General features: G+C 51.5%; 1 protein-coding gene across 1 annotated transcript in view; it reads right to left on the reverse strand.

The window, feature by feature from the left end:
• Positions 1-8414: 8414 nt before the first annotated feature.
• Foxk1 (forkhead box K1) overlaps positions 8415-26167 on the reverse strand; it is a 60968-nt gene continuing 43215 nt past the window's right edge. The window contains exons 3-9 of the mRNA XM_059249075.1: positions 16410-16566; positions 14995-15141; positions 13436-13629; positions 11614-11780; positions 11241-11525; positions 9678-9902; positions 8415-8911 (exon numbers count right to left, since the gene is read on the reverse strand). Coding sequence (XP_059105058.1) covers positions 8631-8911; positions 9678-9902; positions 11241-11525; positions 11614-11780; positions 13436-13629; positions 14995-15141; positions 16410-16566 — 1456 coding nt within the window. The 3' untranslated portion in view covers positions 8415-8630. The remainder of the gene's footprint in view (positions 8912-9677; positions 9903-11240; positions 11526-11613; positions 11781-13435; positions 13630-14994; positions 15142-16409; positions 16567-26167) is intronic.

A 26167-nucleotide genomic window follows, 5' to 3' on the forward strand; every position in this document is an offset into this window, starting at 1 on the left:
ATCCCTCCCACGCCCCGGCTGCGTCACGTGGGAGAACTTGGAGCACGAGCGGCCGGCTTCCGGTGCCACATCTCGTGGGAGGACCCTGCTAGCGAAAGACAGACTTCCGGTATTGCGTCAGGTGGGCGGGGCGGAGGCCATGGGCCAATCAGTTGCAGTGAGGATGCCGGTTCCGGGCCAGCTCCCGGGCATTTATCCATGTCAGCCGTCAGCCAAGGAACTGTGGAACCGTAGTTCTTGGAACCCAGACCTCCTGGCCCCGGAACAGCTCCCTTTGATCCCGGAACTGCAAGTGGAAGGTTCTGGGCCTGGAGAGAAGACTAGGCACATAGTTTAGCAGTAGAGTGCCTGTCTAGAATCCCCCAGTGAGGGGCTAGGGGCGTGACTTGGTGGTAGAATACTTGTCTAGCCTGTGTGAGGGCTCCATCCTCAGCAAGACAAACTAATATGCCAAGGGTTGATCATTTCCCCTTTCTCGACACATACATGCACACCCGGTAAACAATATTACCATGCGTAATATTTGATCAGTTTCTTAAAAATCTGTAGCAGGTTATTTGAAGGTCTCATTAGTGGAAAATAGTTTTGTGTGTGTGTGTGTGTGTGTGTGTGTGTGTGTGTGTGTTTGTGTGTGTGTGTATGCTGGAGAAATGGCTCAGTCAGTCAATTGCTTGCTATGCAAGCATGAGGACCAGAGCTTGAGTTCCCAGCACCACATAAAAATATCCAGGCACTACACACACACACACACACACACACACACACACACACACACAGTTACCTGTGTGACAGCCACATTTTTATGAATTCTGTCAGAGGCACCCAGTGTCTTGCTAGCCTAGGGTTCTGAGATGAGGAGGCCCCCAGACCACTCGCTCGCTCACTCACTTGCGTTCAGGTAGATTGAGGAGCTGTCATGGTGGGAACTTGGACCCATGTCTGTCTGGCCTAGTGCCTATGATCTAGAATGAGCAAGGTGTCAGATAAATGGGCAGAAGCAGAGTCGGTTAAGTGCTTTCCTTGCAAGCATGAGAACCATGTAAGAATAAAGCACACATTTGTAATCCAGCACTGGGGAGGTGGACACAGGTGGATCCCTGGGTTTTGCTGGCGGGCCAGCCTAGCTTACTTGGCAAGTACCAGGCCAGTGAGAGCCCCTGTCTCAAAGGACAAGGTGGGGCAGGGAAGATGACTCAGTGCATGGAAGCAACTGCCACACAAGAATGATAATCAGCGTTTGGGTCCCCAGAGTCTATGTAAAAGCTATGCACAATAGTATAAGCATTTGTAATCCCAACACACCTACAGCAGATGGGAGGAGGCAGGAGAGTCTCCTGAAACTAGAGGGCTTATGCAGTGACAAAGAGATTCTGTCTCAAACAAGGTGGAAAGATGAGGGCAGGTACCTGAAGGTTGTTCTTTGACATGCCTACATCTCCTGTGGCCAGTGCATGCCTGTGCCTCCACATGTGAACACACATACACCACCTGAGGAACACCCAAGGTTGTCCTCTGCCTCCATAAAAATGCACACACACATGTAGTCACACCCAGGAACATGTACACAGAAAAGGAGAGAAATGAAGAGTTTCTCACCTGGCTGAGTGTCAGATGTCTGCCAGGGCCACTGAGGCAGCCAGGGTGTGGTAGTTTGAATGAGAATGGCTCCCAGTGGCTAATATACTTGAATGCTTTGTCCCCTTTGGTAGAACTGTTTGGGAAGGATTAGGAGGCGTGACTTTGTTGGAAGGAGGTGTGTCACTGGGTCAGGCTTTGAGGTTTTAAGAGCCCACACCATTTCCCAGTTAGCTCTCAGGTACTGCTCCCACACCATGTCTGCTTGTTGGCTGCTGTGCTCCCTGCCATGATGGTCAGACTCTAACCCCCTTAACTGTGAGCCGCAAACTGAACGCCTTCTTTGTGTTGAGTAAGTTGCCTGTGTCATGGTGTCTCCTCACAGCAACAGACGAGTAACAAGACACACAGACACCTGGAGACACACCCTGGCCCAGCTTTGGACCCGTGTCACGAGTCAGGGAGACACGGGCTAGCTCCTCCCTTGCCGTCTGTGAACCATCTCCATATCCTTGGAGCTCAGATAACTCACAGGGGACCCATGTCCTCAGATGATGACACCTGTAGGACTCTCCCTGATCCCATCTCTTCCTGGACTGGTCACCCAGGAAACCCTGAAGGAAGCAGAGTCCCTGTCATTTGCCTGCCTCCTCTGAAACACCTGGGGGTCAAGTCTCGCTCCCGAGAGCAGGGACCAGGCCATCTGTTAATTTGTCTGCCCTCCATAGTCAGCCACTCACAGGGACCACTCACACCCTTGGGTACATCTCTTTAATATATAATTTTTATTTCTGGTTATAGAAACAAACGCTAAGAGGAGAAAACAGAGCTTCCCCAGCCACATACAACAATTGAATAGATAAAAGAACAATTCAAATGGATGAAAAAGAAGTAGAAAATTTCCACTTTGTTATAGCTTTAAAACATTAACGTCTAATAATAGTTAGAAATCACATTCAGGTGTCAAACTCTTTTTTAAAAAAAAGGATGGTTCTGTTATAAAAAAATACTGTATCCTGTTTGAAATGAATGCCCAGGTGGTGCTGCTTGGGATGTGGGTCCACAGGCCTTTCTGACCCCAGCCCTTACCCCTGCCTCCTGGGTGGGACCTTCACCCACCAAGGTGGGGCACATCTCTGGAACCAGGATTCCCAGCGCATAGGATACCACTGCTTTTAAAGCACTACGTGTTAAACATATCATGAAAATACTTTAGACAGCCACTGTAAAAAACAAAAACAAAATCACACATGCGCGCGCGCGCACACACACACACACATACTCCCTGAACACCCTCCCCCCAATTACTTTTACAGAATTATCATTCAGTTAAGAAAGAGAACGACCTCACTACTGGCTTTAGCCCCGCCCTCACACGTGCACAGCTGCTGGCCCCGCCAAGGACACAGCAGAATTCAAGGAGAGACCTGGAAGACAGTTTGGGTCTCTTCTTCCTGCCCCCACCACCTTTTCCCAGCCCAGGAATCAAGCTAAGGTATTATCAGGGACCCCAGATGTCCCCCACCCCCAATAGGATGTTAAAAAGTAAAGATGGGAGAGAGGGGCAAAAATAAAAACGTTAGATTTTTTTTTTAAATTCCCAATTTTACCAATTAAAAATTAAAGTTTCAGCCAATTCAGACTCAAGAAGCCATGTTGTCATGTGGATACATACAGGACAGAGAACATGAATACTTAGTGGATCACGGGGGTCACTCTAGCAGGGTCAGCACAGTCCCAGGGACTCAGGGGACAGTGCTGAGGTTGCTCTGATGGGGCAAGTGCTTCAGATGCAGAGGGCGTGGAGCAAGCCTGGCCACTGTCCACCCCCAAGCTTCTCCTCGGCTCCTGGGGCCCAGGTTCCTCAACACGGTTCACCTTGTGAACAGTCAGAGCAGCAAGGATTCCAGAGGTAAGGCAGCAAGCTCTCTCGCCCCTCTACCTCTCACGAAGCGGGGGTTAGGGGCAGATGAAGGAGGGAGTCCTGGGGGTCCCAGGAAGCCTGTGTTTGGTGGTTGAGGCCAAGTACAGAAACGCATACACCGCTTTTCACAGTAAGTGAAGCCCTCCAGTGAAGTTTCCTCTTGGAGATACCATGATTAAGAGATCTGCCCTCTTTACCCCTGCCTGCACCAGCTGGGAGGGCTAAGAGGGAGCTGAGGGCAGCCCTCAGCTTCCAATCCTGCTGGCTCACCTCCCCCTAGCCTCTGATTGGCCACTTCCTCTCACCAAGAACTTCGGGGGACCCTCCGTCCTGCCTCACACCCAGGTGGTACCTGTGGATAAGGCATGTGGCTGGCCTCATCTGTGGGATAGCCTTGCCAGGGTGTTGTGCGCCAGCCACCTGGAGGGTAGTTCTAGAATGTTCCCTGCAGCAGCGGAGCTGAAGCCTGCCAGAGAGAAGCTCAGAGCAGTGGAAAAGAAGAGCAGAGGAGCAGGTAGAACCAGAAGCTAGGAGCACTCAAGTAGCTTTTGTATTTTTTAAACACAAGTAGAAAACTATTTTCCCTAAACAAAGTCAGTGAAATGGGCCTGAGGCTGGGCCACAGAACGCCACTTGCCAAGCAGGTGTGACTTCAGGGGTTAGCGATGGGGAGGGCAGAGGGAGGGAAGCAGTGACCCCAAGAATGACATTCCCAAACTGTTCAAACCACAGGCTGTGGGAAGTGGGTGCCAAGTGCTAGTCTGTGGGGCATCTAGGCCACACCTTGCTCTGTGTTACCAATGTAGCAGCTTTTGGTACAGAAAAAAGAAAGGGGGGGGGTGAGGGAGGGAAGGAAGGAGGGAGGGAGGGAGGGAGAAAGAGAGAAAGAAAGAAAGAAAAAGAAAGAAAGAAAAGGAAAAAAAAAAAAAGACAAGAGCACTAGGCCATGGTGGCACATAGGCCCAGCATTTCAGGAAGCTGAGACAAGAGGATTGTAAGTTCAAGGCCAGCCTAGGAAGCTTCGTGAGACCTTGTCTCAAGTTTAAAAAATCCGAAGGGCTGGGAGTGTGGCTCAGCGTAACCCTTGCCTAGGGGCTTACCTAGCCCGTGCAAGGCCCCGAGTTTAGTCTCCAGCACCACAAGAAACAAAACAAAACAGAAACCCAGAAGGAACCACCCTGAATTCAAGGCCTGGGGCAGGGGACTCACAGATGAAAGGGGACATTCAGTTGGCGACAGGACTGAAGTGGCAGGTGGAATTGAGGCGGCTTTGGCTACTGTCTGTCCCCAGCCCTCATCTGCCTCCCCCAAGCCAAAGTGCATGTCAGAGGTCCTGCTCTTGAGGAAGCTGGAGTCAGCAGAGGTGATCTTGGGAACAACTTGACTTACCCTTTGTAATATTGCTTCTAAGCAGAGGTATTCTGAGGTGAGGCGCCAGGCAAGCGCTCTGTCACTCTGAGCCCAAACAAGGGGCTACCCTGTTGTCACTTGTGGTGACTTTACCACTAGTGACTGGGATGTGATGCTCCCCACACAAGGGGTCTTTCACCAGAATAGAGACTCACTCACCTTCTGACTTACGCTAGAGCAGGCACTGAGCTATTCAGATGGGGAAGGAGGGGCTTGGTCAGCAAGGTGGGGGCGCCCACCCCAGAGTAGGCAACGTTACATGGGTGCATTGTGGAATTTGAGGTTTTTGAGGAAAAGCAGTAGCATTCCATTCCACCACCGCTTCTTCTCTATGGGAAAAGTTTCCTGCGTGCATGAACTCTTTTACCACTGCCCTTGTTTCTCTAAAGGAAGAGACCGACCCCATCACCTGGATGTACCCCTTTCCGGCTCTCCCAGATTACTGTGGTAGGCTGGGTGGCACCTATAATCTCAGACCTGGCAAGCCTGGCGAGGGGCAGGAGGGGAGGTGGTAGATCTCCAGATTATAAGGATGTGGAAAGCAGGGGAAGGGTCTGTGGGGCTTCCTTATGGCTAGTGAGTCAGATACCCCACCTTGCACAAAGGCAAGGCTCCAGAAGCTGATGACAGACATGTTTATCATGCCCTGGGTGCCAGGCTGAAAGCTGAGGTGGGGAGAAGACAGAGGAGGCAAGGATGAGGGAGCGAAAGAGGAACAGAAGGGGTAAGGTAAAGGGAAGGAGGAAGGGGAGGAGGAGGAGGAGGAGGAGGAGGAGGAGGAGGAGGAGGAGGAGGAAGAAAAGAAAATGGGCAGGGGAGAAGGAGCAGAGAGAGAGCGCAGGCAGGCAGGCAGGCAGGCAGGCTCTCAGGCAGGGTCTCTTCACTTCCAGTCACCATGGTGACTTCCTATGCTCGCAGCATCTGTGAGTCTGGCAAGTCCCAGACACGAAACAGAAGACAGTGGATGTGTGGACAGCCAGGCACCTGATCTGCCAGGGAACTTTCCAAAACAAGGCAAGCTCAGATAAAGCTGTGCCAGAGATGGGAGCCCCTGTGTACCCTGAGGAATAGGTCCCCAGGCTTCACATCTGTCCCTGAAACTGTTTCCCCAACCACAGGGTATGGTGAGGTCCTCCAAGGTTGCCAGCCATGGTCTACACAGTAGATGGTCATGGTCTTCCTGGCCCCTGACCCAGGCTCTGGCTTCCACACATAGCTTAGCTGGACTCTACTTGGTGTCCCAGAGCTCATGGGAGCGAGTTCCAGCTGGCTGTGCATTCCTGAGCACTGGCTATTCTGGGTCTATGGCTGTGGGCAAAAGCTAGGAGCACTGCCTGGTAGATGACCAAATCCACTTCCAGAGCAGCGGCACCAGGCTAGCCTCCTCCTTTCTAGCTCAGGCTGCCCAACCAGGGGCATAGAGCCTTAAGGTCATGTAGACACTAGGAGAGTATGTGTGGCACTCTCTCCTTCTACATCCTTCCACACCTGTGGTAATGGTGAGAGGATCTGCCACAGAAGATGGACACCATGATGTCTCAGGAGCCAGGAGAGCCATACTGAGACCCGATGACAGATGTGACAGATGGTGACCCACAGTTCCATGCAGGGGCTGCACATAGTGCCTACCATGACAATCCACAAATAATCTGCCTTGCAGAGTGACCATGCACACACAGCCTTGGAGTAAATGGCTAATGAAGGGAAAGTCAACAGGTGGCACCAATGTCCCTTGTGGCCTCAGCCCATTCCCGCTTCCCTAACCTCATGCTCACACCAGGCACACAGAGAGAACAAGTTCATGCGAGGCACAGAGAGACGTGGGATAGGGCCGTTTGCTTATTCCAAGGGACAGCTCCACCTGGAAAACCCTCCCCCGAGTCATTGCCACCCCAGCCCCAGCTTTCTGAAACCTCCCAGGCAACAGACAGGAGGCCTTCGAAACACAGCTTACTTCCTGCTTGAAGTTTAGTACTACAGAAACCACTGGCTGGAGAGCTTGGATGACAGCTCAAGAGAGCTGGGCAGGCACCCCGCACTGGTCCCCGATGTGGGGGGGGGGGGACTGGTGGCTTCAGTGGTGGCAGCCGTAGGGTGGAGCTTGGACTCATCCCACCTGGTCACCTGCTCTCCATAGCCTCCAGGTCACTGGCTGGCATCCCTTCCAGCAAAGGCAGCTTGTACAGCTATGGCCCCTTCCTGTCCGGGGATTGCCTGCTCTCTGCTCACGGGGCTCGCTCGGCTCTTCTGACCGGGCCCAGGCAGAGGAAGAAGACTGGTGGGAAGTCTGATGCCAAGGATAGCTCTGGGCTCTGTCCAAGCGGTGGCTGTTGCTTATGGCCTACCCTCCAGGAGGACCAACACTGACCTCCTGGATGCCTTCAAGTCTCTGTCATGCAGCTGTTTCTATCTGCAGAACCATCTCATTCCCAAGCTGAGGGAAACATTCAGTGGCTCCTACTCCTGTGACTTGGTGTATGTTGAAAGTGCTGCTGGTGGCTTGTCTGGGCATGCAAAGGGACCTCTGGGGATCCAAGTCCTCGGCTGACCTCCATACTTTGGTTCTTGCCACACTGTAATCAAACTTGGCACCAACTGCTGCCCGGAGAGGTAGTTTCCTTTCCGGTGGATAACGGCCAGGGACCCCCAGCTTCAGGTAGAAGAGAGGGTTTCCATTTGCAAACTGGACACGTCTTGGGGTGCTCAGGAAACCGGAATGTGTGAGGGGAAGGCAACCTGAGCAGATGGTTGCCCAGATCCTCCAGCTGCCAGAAATACAGGACACATCCCCTGCTAGCTTCCACGGGCACATACCAATATCCTCCCTGCTGAGCAAGGGGCTGGCTGACATCCCCTGAAGCTGCCCAGGTTTCCCTGGATGTCCGTTGTAGCTTGCCACTCTGGGTTCAGCCAGTGCTGTGGGAATGGATGCCACGGCCACTGGCCCTGGGCTGGTTTTCCAGCCAAAGCACTTTGCAACATCAATGTTGGAGCCGCTGATCCTTCTTGAAGTTATCGGGGAGAGCGGCATGTTCACCAGGGGCTGGTGTGGGTGAGTGCTTGGGTCTGCAACTGCTCAGCTGGCTACCAAAGGGAACCCCAAAGACACGTGAACCCTTCTGTGTGTCTCAGGTTTTGAGATGAGCCCAAATTCCATGTTTAACTGTGAGAAATATTTTAGGGTCCAAAGGCAAGGTAACCTCCTGACCCCAATTAATGCCACAAACTATGTCACTTTTGGGGAGAAGACTGCATCCTAGCCGCACGCCATTCTCTGTTCTCTGGTCTATTCCCACTGAGTTACAAACAGGAAGTCTGTGGATGGCTCCCACGGAGAGCAGCCTGGGTTTGCGCTGTGGCACTTCTGTCCAGTCCTGGGGCTCACTCTTCTTGAGGGTGCTGGCTGGGATCTGTTCCTGAGGAGCTGGGCTAGACCTTCTCCCACAAGAACTGTGGAGAGGTGATGGCATGAGGGAGGGGTAAATAAACACACAGAACCCCCAGATTCATACAATCAAGTCGTCTGAACGTGTTTATGTGTTTTGTTTCAAACCATGGGAGGACAGGAGAGATAAAAAGGAAACTGTCCAAGTGTGGCGGCCACCCTCGTGGTACACATGCTGCAGGCGGCTGTCAACCTCTCTACTCCGTCCTTGAGTGCAGCAGCTGGCCACCTGGGCACCTGTGGCGTGAGTCCCACTCCACCTTCCTGCAGGTGACTTCACTCGCCAGTACCTGGTCCCTGTGGGCCAGTGGCTGCCATTGCTGTGGGCTGTGTGGTGGCTGTCCCAGTGGGCTCCTCTACCCGGGACCTCTTGACCTCAGGCTCCCCGCTGGAAGAGGCAGATGTGGTAGTGGAGGTTGCTGGGGTCTGTGTGGCATTGGTGGCCCCCGAGACGGCTGCTGTTGGTTCCTCAGGCCCTACCTCACACACCCGGGTGATGACCACTGGTGTGGATGAACTCGCCTGGGCTGCCAGGAGCTGCAGGGGGCTGGTGAGGGCTGGTAGCAGGAAGAAGAGGTTACTTAAGGATCACCACTAATTGATCTGAGCAGTAAAGGCAGAACCACAGTGTCCATTCCTCACACAGGCATCTCTTCCCTACCCATGGTAAGTCTAGGTCAGACACCCAACATCCGACTTCAAGGCCCTGCTCACCTGCTGCTGCTTGTCACCCTGAGGACATCCCTCCCTCCCCCTCTCGACCCTCTGTGTTACCTAACCTTGGTTATCACCTCAGAGGGATTTAGAAGTGCCATGGAAACAAACCTCGGGGCATGTCTGTGAGGAAGTTTCTAGATTGGGGTCATGAAGAGGGAAGACCTGTCCTGCATGTGGTGACACCATCCTACTCTGGGCCTCAAGACTAAATAAAGTGGAAAGCGAGCTGAGGAGCAGCTTCCTCTCCCTCGGCTGCTGCCTGACTGTGCTTGGCTTCCCAACCATGATGGCTACACCTCCAAAGTAAGCCAAAAGAAACCTTCCTTCCCGAATTGCCTTTGGTACCAGGTGTTTTATTATAGCACAAGAAAAATAACTACTGTACTCTGGCACACAGGGGCCTAGTCACTAGCACCCCGACCCCTGCAGGCCCCCTGACTTCCTCCTCTGACCTCCTATCACCCTAGGTGACATCTGGGCTCCCTGCTAGATGCTCAGGCCACTGAGCCTAGTAGATGGGAAAAGCAAGCGCTTTCCCGAGCTGCACTGCCTGCGGGCAGGTCCCTGGCGTCTAGGGTTCAGGCCGAGGGCAGGCTGGGGCCTCACCATAAGCGTTGCCAGTTAAGCTATTCGTGGGCACAGCATGCTTTCCGTTCTGAGTGACAGCCCGGACTGGAAGATGGTGCTGCCCGAGAGTCACTGGTGTAGCTGGCTGTAGGATGGTGACTGTGTGTCCAGGGACTCCTGGGGCCATCTGGCTGGCGACCGTCTGGATAACTCGGCTGGCTGCAGGGATTGTGGCAAATGCTATGGTGGGTTTCTCTTCCAAACCTGTGGGGCGGGCAGCCAGTCAGAACCACACATGGCCCCAGCCACCAAGTCCCACCAAGGTCTCAGCATAAGGTTGGCTACTGGGAGAGAGGGCTTTCCAAGGAAATCTTTGGACATATATTTAAATTAACAGGGCTTTAGAACATGCTGGGTGTGGAGGTAGGAGAATCAAGAGTTCAAAGTCATCCTTGGTTACACAGACTTCAAGGTCAGTATTGGGCTTCACAAGACTGTTTCAAACACCAAAAACAAAATAAAAATGAATTAACTATGTAAACCTTCAACTGTAACCAATCCAAATTTAATCTGTGAGGCAAAATGTATTGTTTGGAACGAGACAGCTTGCTTTTAGGGCTGTGACCATCTCTTTCACCAAGATGTCATTTCTGTGATTAGAATTATTATTACTTTGTTGTTGCTAGTGGTACGAGAGATTGAATCTAAGGCCACATGCATGCTACATCCCCAGCCCCATTGCCAACCCCCCTTAATTTTTTTTTTTTTTAAGACAAAGTCTAGTTAAGTTACCCAGGCTGGCCTTGAGCTTGCTGTACAGCCCAAGCTGCCCTCCACCTCCCCAGTAGCTGGGAGGACAGGTCTCTGCCACCAGGCCAAGCCTGTTTCCATAATGACAACAATAAAATACAAAGTTAACATTGAAATTGAGTTCCCAGTGGGATTAACAACCAAGAGATAATGCTTTTTAGAAAGTTCTGGGGCTGCCTTTCACAAACTGGGTGCACTGCCAACATCTCCCCATAAACTCCCTAGGACCAGATTTCTTTTGGAGGTGGGCATGGGTGCATGCTTGCAATCTCAGCACTGCTGAGGCTAGATGACAGTAAGTCTGAAGCCAGCCCAGCAGAGATACATACTGCAACACCAGCAAAAATGATGAATGAATGAATGAATGAATAGGGGCTGGAGAGATGGCCCAGTGGTTAAGTGCACCCACATAGGTGGGTATCTGATGCCCTCTTCTGGCCTCCTCAGGCATTGCACACATGTGCACAGACACTGCAGACCAAACACCCATCCACACAAATAATGAAACTAGGTCTTCTAAACAGACAAGCAAACAAATAAGGACTGCAACCTGAATGTCACCTTGAATGGAAACAAAATTCAAGCAAACAGCTTTGAGCATCAGAAGGCTCTGTCAACCAAGGAAGAAGGAAGTACCCAGGGACAATCCATGCTGTCTTAAAATTCCTTAAAAAAAAAAAAGACAGTAACCCAAGACCCACTTCCCTTTACCCACTGCCCTGCATAGTGAAACTGCCCAACAGTGATAACTGTGCTGGGACCCTGCTGGGAACACAGCTGCGGCCACATTACCTCTTGCCTCATTGCCCAGGTCCAACACGGCTGTGCCTGCTGTGTCGTGGGAGCCGCCGGCAGAGCTCTGGCTAGCGAGGATGTACCCGTTGGCTGAGTTGGCGGAGGTGGTTACCACCCTCACCATGGTGACAGTGGGGGCCTGCTGCACCACATGGATAGCATGGCCTGAGGGCTGCTGTGAGGTTACTATGGAAGCTGGCATGTAGGCGACAGGCTTAGCCACTAAGTTGGAAGGTCGGGGAGGGACAGCCATAATCACCGGCTGGGCGCTGACAGGGGAGCCTGCGGGACGACACAGAGGACAGTGACTTACTTGAGTGGGTGCCTCCCAGTCTCTCACATGCAGGAAGAGGATGAACTCATGTCTTACCTGGGGCACTCTGGGAATAGCGATACTCTGGAACAGAGGCTAACTTTGACCCCAAGTCGGGATCATGTGGAATGGGGGAGCCTTCCCGAGACAGGCACTCTGGGGTCTGCAGGCCACTGGAACGAGGGGACATCAGTCCAGGGTGTGTGGGTGAAGCTGGAGCACTCCTGAAATGATGAGAAAGGGGTGCACCAAGGTGGTACATCGTAACAAAAGTAAAATACAAAGACAAACACCCCCTACACACACACCTCTGTTCAAGGATTCCTAAGGTACATCCCATGGCCACTCCCACATCTAACCCAGTGATTTCTGGAATACAGCCCACCCCACCCCTGCCCAACAATTCCTAAGGTTGCACCTCACATGTCTTTGCCCCATACTTCCCGGAATCCACCCCAACTCCTCATGTCTCTGCCCTACACTTCTGGGGGGTTCTCTCTTATCTCCCTAAGGTTTTCCCAGATCTAATGTTCCCTGCTGACAAAGACCCAGCATTGCCATTTCTACTCAGTGGGGAGCTGGGTGGGTAGATGCTCCATTAAACAGGGCTGAAGGGGTGGAGGAAGGATTGTCTCCTAGCAACTGCACATCCTGTAGCATGCACTGCCTAAAAAGTCCTACCACCCTCCAGGAGCAGCTCGGCCTATGTCGAAAGAAAAAGCTTGTAGCCAGGAATGACAATGCAGGCCCATTATCCTTGCTACTTGGAAGGCAGAGGCAGGAAGATCTTAAGCTCAAGGCCTGCTGGGCTATAGAATGAGTTCAAGGCCAGCCCGGACAACTTAGCAAGACCTGACTCAAAATGAAAAGTAGAACAGGTTGGGCCTAGAATCCCCCAGTGAGGGGTTGGGGTGTGGCTCAGTGGTAGAGCACCTGCCTAGAATCCCCCAGTGAGGGGCTGGGGTGTGGATCAGTGTAGAGCACCTGCCTAGAATCCCCCAGTGAGGGATTGGGGTGTGACTCAGTGTAGAGCACCTGCCTAGAATCCCTAGTACTACAAAAATGCAAACTGCTATTGGATGACCACAATGACTATGACATCTAAGAACTATGAGAGGCCAGTGCCGATGCAGGCATTTCTATTCCTGAGAAACCCCTCCCTGGCTCATCATGACACTGGGGCAGAAAGTGCTAGACTCTGCTTTCCTAGAGATGGAGGGATTTCTGAGAGTACCTGCCACTTGCTGGTCACCTGACCTATGCTGGTCAGGAGTCTATCATCTGAGAGTGACCACAGAGAGCAGACTCAACAGCTATCCACAGAAGCAGCAGCTCCTATGAACCACATGTGGCCAAAGAGCTGTCCAAATGGCCTTTACCTGCCAGGTATGTGCAATGCTCAATGGAGCTGTTGATGGTGGAGAGTCCATCCATCCATTCCTGCCTGCCAGCAGATAAGTTGTACTCCCAACATGGCTCCATTAATGGTAGAAGGAGCTCAAGGTCCCCAAATCAGCAGGGGCGCCTCTGGCCCTTCAGCGAGAGCTCAGGACCCTCACCCTTTAAACTGGTTATGGCTGGCTCAGCCTCCTGCACACACTACAGAAGTAGCCACCTCACTAACTGCTCCAACCAGCACAGGAGTCAGAACTGGGTGTGTCATGCATGCCTGCAAGTCCAGCAGGGCTACCATGAGTTCAAGGCCAATCTGCTCAAAGTTGAGACCTTGCCATGAAACTAAAAAGCAGCAAAGATAGAAGCTTAACTGTCTAAGAGCCCAGAAAACAGACCAAGTCTTCAAGCTCTAAGTCCCTCCCAATGCTGCGACCCGGGGAACCTAGCTTCTCAGAAGAGCAAGAGGACAGTGACGGGGTCTTACCGTGATGACAGAGGCCCGAAAGGGGTGCGGAAGCAGGAGACACCTCTCTGTCTCCGCTTTCGGAATGCTTGCTCCACGAGTTTGGCTTCAGAAGCTGGGTCTATTCGCCAAAAAGAGCCCTTCCCAGGCTCCTCCTGGGACCGAGGGACTTTGATAAAGTAACGGTTAAGAGAGAGGTTGTGTCGGATGGAGTTCTGTAGGGGACAGAGACAGACATCTGTGGGTCACAGCCATCAGAGGGCAGACCTCCCAACAGACGCAGCAGGAACTGATGACAGGCACATGGCTGCAGGTGACCACCCTCCAGGGGAGGATGTGGGGCACAGGGTAGCTCCTCCTATGTAAACTCCACAGTAAAATCCACCCCTGTTCTTCTGGAAGAAACAGAGAAGTATGCAGGATCTCGTCGGGAACAGAGAAAAGATGAGGCTGACCGGGTTCAAAGCACATCCTGAAAGCTGGGTGCAAGAGCTCATGCCTGTCTTCTCAGTACATGGAAGGCTGAGGCAGGAGGATCATGAGTTCAAGGTCAGCTTGGGCTACATAGTGAGCCCTTGACTCAGAAAAACTCCTTGTGGAGCTGGGGTTGTGGTTCAATCAGTGCAATGTTTGCCTAGCACACAGGATGAAGCCCTGGGCTCCATCCCCAGCACAACATAAACCAGGTGTGGTTAGTGTACCCCAGTGATCTCAGCACTCAGGAAGTGGAGGCAGGAGGATCAGGAGTTTAAGGTCATTGTTGGCTATAAAGAACGTTCAGAGCCAGCCTGGGCTACATGAGACCTTCCCTCAAAATAAAAGAAACAAAAAATGTTTCTTCTGGATAAGCTAGTCAACAGAAAACGCTAATTACAGAGAAAAGAATAAATGATATAATCTGTGCTCATTGTGTGCAATGTAGAGGTCTCGTTGCCTCCACGAAAGATAAAATGCACAGAACTCATGCACATGGACTGCCGCCCTAAATGATGGATGCATTGTACTGCTAAAGTCACACAGGTTATAATGCCCAGTAAGCCACTGGTTATAATGCCACTGGTAAGCAGGTGTGGTGGTAGCTCAAGGCTGATCCCAGCACTCTGGAGGCTGAGGCAGTAGGACTGCCATGATTTCAAGGCTAGCCTGGGCTATAACATGAGACACTGTCTCAAAACAACTAAAAAAAAGAAAGTTGCAACCAGACATGAAGGAAAAGTAGTAAAAACAGATCATCTTAGGGCTGGGATGTGGATTAGCATACGTGAAGCCCTGGGTTTCATTCCCAGCACTGTACAAAATGGGCATGGTGGCACATGTCTGCAATCCCAGCACTTCAGGAACAGGAGCTCATCCTTGGCAACATAAGAAGTTTGAGGCCAACCTGGGCTACACGAGACCTTTTCACAGAAACAAAACGAAAACAGTCTCTATAATGGCTCTGACACACACAGAAGCACGACGGTACTGTGTGCCACCTGGGAAAACACCCAGGTATCTCTGTTTGTTCACATGACATACTGAGTCCCTAAGTGTTTCCTGTTCTGAGCCTCCAAGCACAGCCCAGGCCCCCAGGGCCTCACCTGCCAGCCCTTGTCAGCAGTCCTGTAGTAAGGGTAATGTTTGGTGATGTGGGCGTAGATGCCACTTAGTGTTAGCTGCCTGTCTTGTGCCGAGGAGATGGCTTGCACGATCAGCTGCGCGTAGGAGTACGGTGGCTTCGACTCGTCCTAGAGGGCAGGGTTCACAGAAGACAGAGTTACGGGGGAAATAGGATAGACTCTCCCCAAGCCAGGCCACCTACTCCCGACACAGACGCAAGTGTCCGGATTAAGTCACACCGGGAAGCCTGCCTCACCCATCAGCATGCTTGCATTAAACTCTGAACCATAGAACACGGTGGAGTGTACTTGTTATCAGTAACTGGAAGGCTGAGGCAGGAGGATTGCCTTGATTCTGAGATTAGTGTGGGTTATGGCTGAGACCTTGTCTCAAAAACCCCAACAACAACAATAAGAATTCAGAACAGTGCCCTTTGGCCAGGGGTGAGGTGCTTGTGGGTTTTAGGCCAGCCTCAGCATGAGCCTCTCAAAAACCAGAAAACAAAAGAACCCAAACGAAGAGGGCTCGGGAAACGGCTGAGTGCATCAAGTGTTTGCTGTGTAGCCCTGAAGACCCAAGTTCGGATCCCCAGCTCCCACACAAAATGCCAGACACGGTGCCACACTTGTAACCCCAGTGACTCCTGACTGGCCGGCCTAGATTAAAAGGTGAGCGCCATGTTCAGTGAAAACTCCTGTCTGAAAAAACGATGTGGAGAAGGGTTGAGAAAGATGCGGTGTGGGCCAGCACAGCTGCACATATGTATGTGTGTGCAGACAGACACAGGAGAGAAGGAACAGGAAAGAAACACCAAGCCCCACCTCACAGCAGAGAAACAGGTTTTGAGTCATAATTCTACAGTTCTTATCCCCCCGTCAGCAACCAAACAAAAAGAAACAAAGACACACGGTTACAACAACAACAACAACGACAACGACAAAAGTGTGGCTGGGCCTGGGGTGCAGGCCTGTCATCGCAGCTACTCAGAGGGTTGAAGCAGGAAGGTCACAAGTTCAAAAACCAGCCTGGGCTACTGAGTGAGACTCTGTCCCCCAATAAAAGGTAACAAGAGGGTTAGTGGGTGGCGAACTGCTCCTGGGTTCAATTCCCAGTACTGTCAAAAGAGAGTGGGCGGAAAAGAAAGGAAAATGTGTCGTTTGTCTTCAAGACTATTATTAAACTCTGAAACTGTCCCACCAGTAGTGGTTGCAGCAAGTGGGAATTGGGTGACAGACTCCAGCTCAGCACAAATGGTCAAGCGCATCATTTGGGAAATGGTACAGGTAGATCCTTCAACACAGCCATGTGCTGTACCCTGAAGGACCCCATCTGAGTCACCCTCAGAACCCCTACTGTGGGGTCTTGGTCACCATGACAACATGTCTGAGGCTCACACCTTGGGGCTGTCCCCACCAGACGTGTCTGCTTGCTGCTCAGAGGCGGCCTTCGCTGCAAACTCCGCGGCCAGCTGAAGGTCTGAAGTCACGTTCTGGACGAAGCGGTAACCTGATGACCCAGCTCCTCGGGGACTGGCTGGACAGGAGTTGGGGACGCTGAAGAGAAGAAAAAACACACAGTTTAAGACTCTGGGAAGGGCCGGGCGGTGGTGGCGCACGCCTTTAATCCCAGCACTCGGGAGGCAGAGCCAGGCGGATCTCTGTGAGTTCGAGGCCAGCCTGGGCTACCAAGTGAGTTCCAGGAAAGGCGCAAAGCTACACAGAGAAACCCTGTCTCGAAAAAAAAAAAAAGAAAAAAAGAAAAAAAAAAAAAAAAAAAAAAAGACTCTGGGAAGGAGGACTTGGGTAGGGCCACTGTTTCTGGACCACCATGGACGAAGGGGGAGGGGGGCATTACTTCTGCCTTACTGGCAATACCACTGGGTGACCAGCCTCAGAAAAATCAAGAAATACAACCAAAGAACTCAAGAGATGACAAACATGCATTACTCTCTCCCCTGAGGCCAAGACCAAAGCTACAGAAGCCAAGTCCCCAGGTCATGAGTTCCTAAGCAAGAAAAGCAGTAACCCCACCGGCTTCAGCGACTGTAAAGACATGGCTAGTGCGAACATGACCACAAGATGGCACCCTAAGAACAGCCTTGGATGGCCAGTAACTCCACACAAGGAAACTTAAAAAATATGTTGGAGGAGGTGGCAGGGGCCTGTTGGCAGGCAGGGGAGGCGGCACATCGGGTTCTCTGCCTCAAGTCACCAGCTCCACTGTGACCTACCACTGGCAAAGCCAGCACAGGACCTGGCCAGCCCCACCTGCATCCCAGGGCTGAAGCTGGTTGGCTCTTCAGTCAGCTAATGGATTAAGGCAAGCTCTACTAGGCCAGTGAGATGGCTCAGCATGTGAAGATGCTCGCTGCCAAAGCAGACCACCTGAGTTCAATCCCCAGGACCCACTTGGTAGAAGAATTTAACTGACTCCCACAGGTTGCCCTTTGGCCTCCCCACGTCATACACACACACAAGCACGTGTACACACACACACACACACACACACACGTGACTGAATGAATAAATAAACTGCTGGGGAGATGGCTCAACAGTTAAGGGCACACACTGCACTTGCAGAGGACTGGAGTTTGGATCCCACCGTCTCTGTCAGATGGCTCACAACCCTCTATGCCTCCAGCTCCAGGGGATCTGACACCCACTTCTAGCTTATGTGGACCCCTGCACTCAGAATGTTTCTAAAATACATCTTTTAAAGTAATAATAAGAAGAAGACAAGCTTTGGTTCTCTAACCAAAGTCCTGGAGGTAAAAATGATTTCCTTTTAAAACAGAGGCCAGTGAGATGGCTCCTGCAGGTAAAGGCTCCTGCGCCCTAAGCTTGACGATCTTAGTTTGATCCCCAGAACCCACATGGTAGAAGAAGAGAATGGATTCCCACAAGTTGTCCTGACTCCACACCTGTATATGCATGCACGCACACACACACACACACACACACACACACACCATGGCATGCATCAAACACTGAGGAGGGTGGGGGTCTGGTCAGTGTCCTGCACACTGCCTCTGCCCTCACTGCAGACAACCTGTGAGGTCATCCCTGCCAAAACCCTTGGCTGCAGGAGGGCAAGTGTCAGGACACTGCTCTCTTCCACTCCTGCTGCTCCTCTGGCTGTGGGAACACACACAGAAGGTCACCGCTCTCGGGCATGCCCGTCCCCTGCCTCATCTTATGCTGACTCTCCAAACTCACCTGGGATATCGCCTCCACCTGCACAGACAGTGTCCCCTAAGGCCTGGGATGTGACCCCATGGGTGGCTGCTGGTCCATCTCCCTCTTTCTGGGAGCTACTCAGGACTGAGCAAGGGACCAGCGAAAGCTCCCTCAGGCATAGTGGGAGGATAAATTCCTTCCAGGGTCACGGCCCCTCTGTAGGAAAGAGAGGTGCATGCCACACTGAGACCTTTAGTTTGAGTATTCAGAGTCTCTTCTCCTTTGGACCACCTCAAATTTTGGTAATTTCTGTACTTGCAGAGTTCTCTTCCTGTACCCCTCCCTTCCCCATGTCCCTACGACCCAGCTGAGGCCTTGATACACACAGGAAGTTCAGTAGCAAACCAAGAGACCGTGAAAGGAGCAAAGTAAAAAGGAACTTTCCCTGAGGTTCTTAAAAAGGTGGGGGAGGGGTCTCATGTAGCTCAGGTTGGTCTCAAACTCACCATCCTCCTGCCTCATTTTTCTGAGTCCTAGAAATACAGGCATGAGCCACTACATCTGGCTTGAATTTAATTCTCTCTCTCTTTTTTTTCCTTGAGATTGGGGGGCGGGGGTCTCATTATGGCCTAGAACTTCCTATGAGGCCAAGTGTGGGGATTCCCAAGCATGAACACCACATTAGCCTGGATTAACTTCTGAACCTAAAATATAAACCCAAGTACAGGGTGGAGAGGCTGAGATAAGATTTTACTTCAACATCTACACACTCAAAAATCAGGTTTCATTGGGCACAGTGTAGCATGTCTTTTAACCTAGCACTCAGGAGGGCAGAGGCAGGCAGATCTCTGTAAGTTCAGGGCCAGCCTGGTCTACAGAGTGAGTTCAAGTACAACCTGGGAAACTTAGTGAGACCCAGTCCCAAAATAAAAAATTAAAACAGGCTGAGAATGTAGCCCAGTGAGGGGCGGGGCTGTGGCTCAATGGTAGAGCACCTGCCTAGAATCCCCCAGTGAGGGGCTGGGATGTGGCTCATTGGTAGAGCACCTGCCTAGAATCCCCCAGTGAGGGGCTGGGATGTGGCTCATTGGTAGAGCACCTGCCTAGAATCCCCAGTGAGGGGCTGGGTGTGGCTCATTGGTAGAGCACCTGCCTAGAATCCCCCAGTGAGGGGTTGGGTGTGGCTCAGTGGTAGGGTGTTTGTCTAGCACATGTGAGATTCTGGACTACATGCTCATTATGCACTTCCCGACCTGTCCAGTCCCCCCTCCCAGGAAGCAACCTCTGCCTCTTCAGCCTGGCTCATGCCAGTGACCTCTGTGTGGCCACAGCGGGGATGTGCACTAACTGCTTCAGTCTTGCAGCCTGTGATGGCAGTTTCCCAGCAGCACCTCCAGGGCACCCGTGCTTCTCATCACTCATCGAGTCCCGACCTCAGAGCAGCCCACTGAACCATCCTTGCAAAGGCTGCAAGGAGAGAGATGCGCCTGAGACAGGGCCACCCTGCTGCTGGAGCTCAGGTCTCAGAGCTGTAAACTGACCCGTTGGGAGCAGTGGGAGTCAGGTGAACCCCAGACCGTGGGCAGGGCTTCCTAGCCTCTGAGAACACATAGTGCAGCGGTTCTCAACCTTCCTAATGCTGTAACACTTTAATACAGTTCTATGTTGTGGTGACTTCCAACCATAGAATTGTTCATTGCTACTTCATAACTGTAATTTTGCTACTGTTATGAATCATAATGTAAATATGTGATAAGCAGGATATCTGATATATGACTCCTGTCATATGGTCGTTCACTCCCCAAAGGGGTCCCAGCCCACAGGCTGAGAGCCAATGACATAGAGGACTTGGGAAAGCCACCTGGAAAAGAGAAATTTACACCAGAGTACTGCCAGTGTTTGGGATGCCGAAACCAGAGGGCAGAGTTGCAGACCCGCCCATGGCAGCAAGACTCCGCCTTTCAAACCAACACAAACAAACAAAACCAAAACAAACCCGCCCCTGAAAACCGTCCTCACAGAAAGAGTAAAGCCAGGAATGAACCTGCAAGGTTGTCCTGCTCCAGTGATGATACAATGTGGGAAAATTCCAGGACAGTGGGAGAAACACACACCTCATGTTTAGATTGTCCCAGACAGGGACCTGTGGGGACCCTGGGACTTATTCCAAGACAGACTGACTGGCTCCGCCTAGGAGGAACAGACCCAGCACTTGGTGGAGGGTAGTCTTAGAAGGTGTGATGGAGTCTGAACTTGGGACTGTCACTGACTAATAAATTGTTGTTGGCCAGTGAGAGCCCCTGTCTCAAACAAACCACAAACAGAAAAACCAAGGACAGCCACAGAGGAATGCTCCCAAGTTATTCTATCTTCACACACACAAGGCACACAGTGGGCTGGGTGGCGTGCACACTTTGGAGTCAGCGAGAAAGCTTGAAGGCCCTGAGCATCAGTCGGCTCCTGGGGACTGGCCTGGCCCTGGCCTGTTCCAGCAGCAACTTTGATAATCTCATACTGGCCCTGTGACAGTCTGAGCCACACCCTGGAGCCAGGCTCAGAACTTGCTTCTTCTGACTCCCCAGACATGCCAAGAACCTATCCTGCCTGGTGCAGGAGTCCAGGGCTCCCGACAGGCGTGGGCAGCCTGCAGAGGCAGTCACTTTTCCTTATTTTATTTCCCTTCCTTTTCTTTCTCTCGTTTATATGGGGGAGGGGAGCACATTAATCTTCTCTGTATTAGTCCAATTTCAGCAAATGTGCTTCATTTGTTTCTCTAAACTTGCTATGTAGTTGAAGGAGACCTGCCTCCACCCTGCTGCACTGCTGCACGTCACTGTGAGCAGATTTCAAACTGAGACAATAAATCTGAGCACCCTACTGCCTCCCCTGCTCTAGGTAAGCCCATCTCCTAGTCAGGTGCCACTGCTGCTCCTGCAGACACCCAGTAGCAGGGACCCTCTGATCACTTTCTTCCAGTGCCAGCCCCACAGCCAAAGCGGAGACCCTAGAATCACTGTGTATAGAACAGTACTGTCAAAATAAAGGGGGGTGGGGGTGGGCACTTACAGTCTGTAAGAACTGCCAGGGCCAGGGCTCTGAAGGTGGCATGGTTGGTACAGTTGGCCCTGATGGTAACGCGCTGGCCACATAAGTACAAGGATCTGAATTTGATATCCAGAACCCATGTAAAAAGCTGGCCATGGTGGCTGGCACTTGTAATCCCAGCTCTGGGGAGGCAGAGACAGGAGGATCCTTGATCCCTGGGCCTCACTGGCCAGCTGGCCTAGTCTCACTGGTGAATTTCTAGGTCAGAAAGAGACCCTGTGGGCACCAGATGAATGGTACACAAGGCTGAACTCTTATCTCCACACATAGGTGTACAAGAACATGCCCCCTGGCCCCCGAGTTTGTGCACAGGCTTATCATCCCAGCTACTCAGGAAGCTGAAGTAGGAGTGTGAAACTGAAGGCCAATTAGACTACACACTGAGTTCAAGGCCAGTCTACATACACATGAGATGGTCTCAAAAATATAAATTAATTAAACGAATGAAGTAAATTTAAAACATATAAAACAAAGGGCTGTAGCTCAAGGATAAAGTGCTTGCCTAACATGTGTTAAGTCCTGGGTTCAATTTCTAGTACCTCAAAATTTTTTAAAAAAGGAACGGAATCACCATGCTGGCTAGATTGTCTTTTAAAAATGTCTCTCCCACCGGGCGGTGGTGGCGCACGCCTTTAATCCCAGCACTCGGGAGGCAGAGCCAGGCGGATTTCTGTGAGTTCGAGGCCAGCCTGGGCTACCAAGTGAGTTCCAGGAGAGGCGCAAAGCTACACAGAGAAACCCTGTCTCGGAAAAAAAAAAAAAAAAAAAAAAAAAGTCTCTCCCGGACCCTTTCTTAGGAAGTATGTGAAGAATATTCTTTAATAAGACAAAGGAGAAAGGCAGGAAAGAGAAGCCTCTGAGTCAGGAAAGACCCTATCCTTCTGAGAAGTCCCCGGATGATGAGGAAGATGACCCGAGGTCAGAAGGGCCGGCAGCCAGGCCTGCAGAGAAGGGAGCAGGACACAGAGTGCACTGAGCCAAACAGCAAAGAGGAATTACTGACTCCAATAAGGGGGAAATGGAGCCAAAGTACAGGGAAGGAAGTGGCTGGGCCCCATAATTAGGACACAGTGACAATACGGAGATCTGACATGCGAAGGACCAAAGATGATGTCATTGTATTGGGCAGAGGGAGGAAAAGTGAAATCCTGCATGTCCCTGTAGGAAGTCCAAATATGACCTCTAAAACCAAAGAAGAGGCAGTCACCCACACCCGTGCCTCAGAAGGATGCCAGCATGGGGCGGACAATGAGGTTAGTGAGAGGAGTCTTGGGGGAGTCTCTCCACCATGCGAATGATAAACACCCTCAGTCTACTGCTAAATCTGAACGAAACAAAAGGGCACGGAAGGAACCTTTCCAGAGGCAAGCATTTTAGACTTATCTTCAAGAATGTCTGTGCTCTGTGCAGGTGAGAGAGCTCAGTGGATGAAGGGGCTTGCAAGCAAGCCCGAGAACCCAGGTTCAATTCTCAGAACCCACATGGCAGGAGAGAACCAACTCCTGAAAGTAGTCCTCTGACCTCCACATGTGCACCATGGTGCACTCACACACACACACACACACACACACACACACACACACACAAATAAATACATGCTTAAAAAGACTCTATTCTCCTAAGGTAAGTGTCATCCTACTTAAGTCCTGGAAGCTACTTCAAAAGATTAACTTTGCTTCTGAAACTGCACAGCACCCAAGGTGGAAAACACCCAAACATTAGGTATTCGTTGAAAAAACAAAAAACAAAAACAAACTGTGTACACATGGTGTGTGTGTGTGTGTGTGTGTGTGTGTGTGTGTGTGTGTGTGTCCATGTATGCATGGATGACCTCAGGTATTGGTCCTTGTTACATATATTCTTTTTTGTTGTTGTCATGACATATATTCTATGTAGGCTAGCTGGCCCATATGGTATCTATCTTTATGTGGATTCTGGAGATTCAAACTCAGGTCCTCACCACTGACCCATCTGCACAGCTCAATATTAGCTACTTTTAGGCAGACTTAACACAGGAAAGGGGAGCAACCACCCCACAGTTTAGTGGGGTCTGATGCTGGATTCAGCCTCTCTGGCCAGTTCTGTGCTTTGCAAAGGCATCCCACCAGTGGGAGATCTAGGGAGGGAGGGCTGTCCAGTGCACACACACATCGTGTACACAAGTGACCACACAAAAGTACACAGCAGGTTTATCAGACACAGCACAGGTGATGCCACACAGGTGTGCCTGAGATGCAGCCACTATCATCCCAGGAGAACTAGGGGTGATCCCCACCAAGATTTGACTCAGCCCAATGTTGCAGCACCCCAGACGGTCCCAGATGAGATGCAGACAGTAGAGAAAAGCCAAAGGAACATGGAAGGCCCCAAACCTTTAGTGGGGAGAAACCAATTTCCCCCATTTTCAGACGGGGAAGGAAACAAGGTGAGGCCTGAGGGTACAGACAGGAACAGGAAGCAGCACACCTCAGTGTCTATGAATGTCCAGACCCAAACTCTCAAAGTCATGTTGAAGCTCTACTGAAACATGAGTAAGGTTAAACACCCTGAAGGAGGAACCAAAGTTTGCCAAGAAGACAGGCAGCATACAGGAGGCTCCTTTTCCGAGGGCACACGTGCAGACCCCTCCATGAGTGCCTGAAGCCCCACAGCACAGAACCACACACCCATGGATGTGCCCTACATTCCCACTCCCACGATAAAGGGCCACCTCTTCAAGTAGCAGCAGAGCTTGCCGCTGGTCTTTGGCGCACCTGAATTGTCAGCTAAACAAAACAAGATTATTTGATCCCCCACCCCATACCGATGGACTCCAGGGCCTTGCATATGCCAGGTGAAGTGCTCTACCCCAGAACTACATGCCCAGCCCCCAGTGCAGATCTGGTGATCAAGCCACCTACTGGATACACTAGGTGGAGTCACACCTGAAGGCGGAGCTACTTGTAAAAAGCAAAGAAAACTTGTAAGTTGTTCATTTTCTACAATTTTCCACTTGGTATTTTTGGGCTGTGAGTAACTGAAACCACAAGCAAGTGAAACCAAGGCTGGGGGTGGGGCGGGGCGGGGTGGGGCTCTAGACCTCTACTGGATGCCTTCCAAACGCAAAAGATCTCCGAGAGCAAAAGACACTGGAGTTATCAGCAATAAAGTGGAACTATGCTAAAGACCCATGTGCAGTCCACGCTTCCATTTCCTCCCTCCATGTCACTGCACCCACGGAAGAACTTTCGGGATTCTCAGCCAAGTGGTTTCTGGGAACTCTGGTCTTCAGGCTCAGCAGCAAGTACCTTTACTCGCCGAGCCATCTTGCCAGCCTTTCCATTTTTATTTTTGAGATAGGGTCTCTCACTGAACCCAGAGTTTCCAGTTTCAGCGAGACAGAGGCCAGTGGGCCCACAGCACTACGATTACAGATGTGACGCTGGCTGGGTTTTCACCTGGGCACAAACACAAACAAGCACTTTAACCATGGAGCTATCTATTTCTCTATTCCTTTTTGTTGGTTTGAGATAAGATATCAATATGTAGCCCAGGCTGGCCTCAAATTTGCAATCTTCCTCCAGAGTGCCTGGATCCACAAGTATCTCCATGACTGCTGTCGCAGTTTGTTTAAGTGTACCCCCAAGGAGCCTGGCTTCTGAGTAACCTCAGCAAATGACTAGCTCCTTCATTTCCTAAAATCACTTGCTCTTCACAGATAGAAAGGTCAAAACACTGTCGAAGCCACGGTTTCTTTCAAAGAGCTCATTCATTTGCTGGGCGGAGCCCTCAGACAGGGAAAGGGGCCCCACCCCCCACCCCCCTACCCTACCCCCGCAAAAAAGAAAAAAAAAAACCGACGTACACACCATTCAAAACCACAGCGGAACAAACCGCCCTGGGAAACATGGAGCCGCCCAGGCCGGCCAGCAAAGCGGAGCCAGCGTCTGGTGGGGGTGGAGAGGAGGCAAGGGGACGTGAGGCAGGTACCAAGCTTAGGATCCGCTCCAGGGAAGGAGGAGCCCCAGATGGGAGGTCCCCCTCAGTGCCCAGATCAGCCAATAGGGACCCGCTAGCAAAGCTCACCAAATTAGGCAAGCTGACTGCACAGGGCGGGACTCACGCTGCTGGCTGGGAAGTCAGGCCCTTTCCCCAAGCCTGCCCCGCCCTGGCTCCCGCTGCCTGGGAGAGGAAGGGCAGGGCGTGTTTGTAAACAGGAGGGCTCCACCCCTACACTGAAACTCAAACTGAAAAAGTCTTGGCAGGCACAACCTCAGGCCTCCGAGCTTTACAAAAGCTCAATGGAATTCCACAGTGCGGAGATAAACGGATGTCAACAGAGATCTTTTGTTGTGACACTTAAAGGCTCAGGGAGTCCAGGGCAGGTCCCACGCCACCATCTCTACAGGTGACCAAGAACCCAGAGCCCCTTGGGGACCCTGTGGGAATTCTGAGGAGACAAGGGCCTGGTCCCTCCCAGCAGTATCAGGAATGCCGTAGACATAAAGACCGGACTCCAAGGAAGCGTTGGGGATAGGGTCTTTACAACCAGTGTCCCACCTGACCAAAGGCCATTCTACACCCCAACTCGCCCAACATCTTAACCAGGGGGCTGTTGTTTGTTTCTCAGACAGTCTCATGGAATCCATGCTGGCTTCAAGTTCTCTACGCAGCTGAAGATGCACAGCTTCCTTCTGCCTCCACTTCCCAGAGCTGGGACTTAAGGCAACACTGTGCCTAGTGTTATGCAGTGCTGAGGATACCCAGGGCTTCCTGTGTGCTTGACAGGCACTCTACCAACCCGGCAATACCCTAACCCCGACTACTGTTTTTATTTGGGCTATTAATGAAAACTACTTTATGAAGCCAGGCATGGTAGCACACATCTTTAGTC

This window comes from Peromyscus eremicus, chromosome 23 (assembly GCF_949786415.1).
Source record: "Peromyscus eremicus chromosome 23, PerEre_H2_v1, whole genome shotgun sequence".
Taxonomy (NCBI): Eukaryota; Metazoa; Chordata; class Mammalia; order Rodentia; family Cricetidae; genus Peromyscus; species Peromyscus eremicus.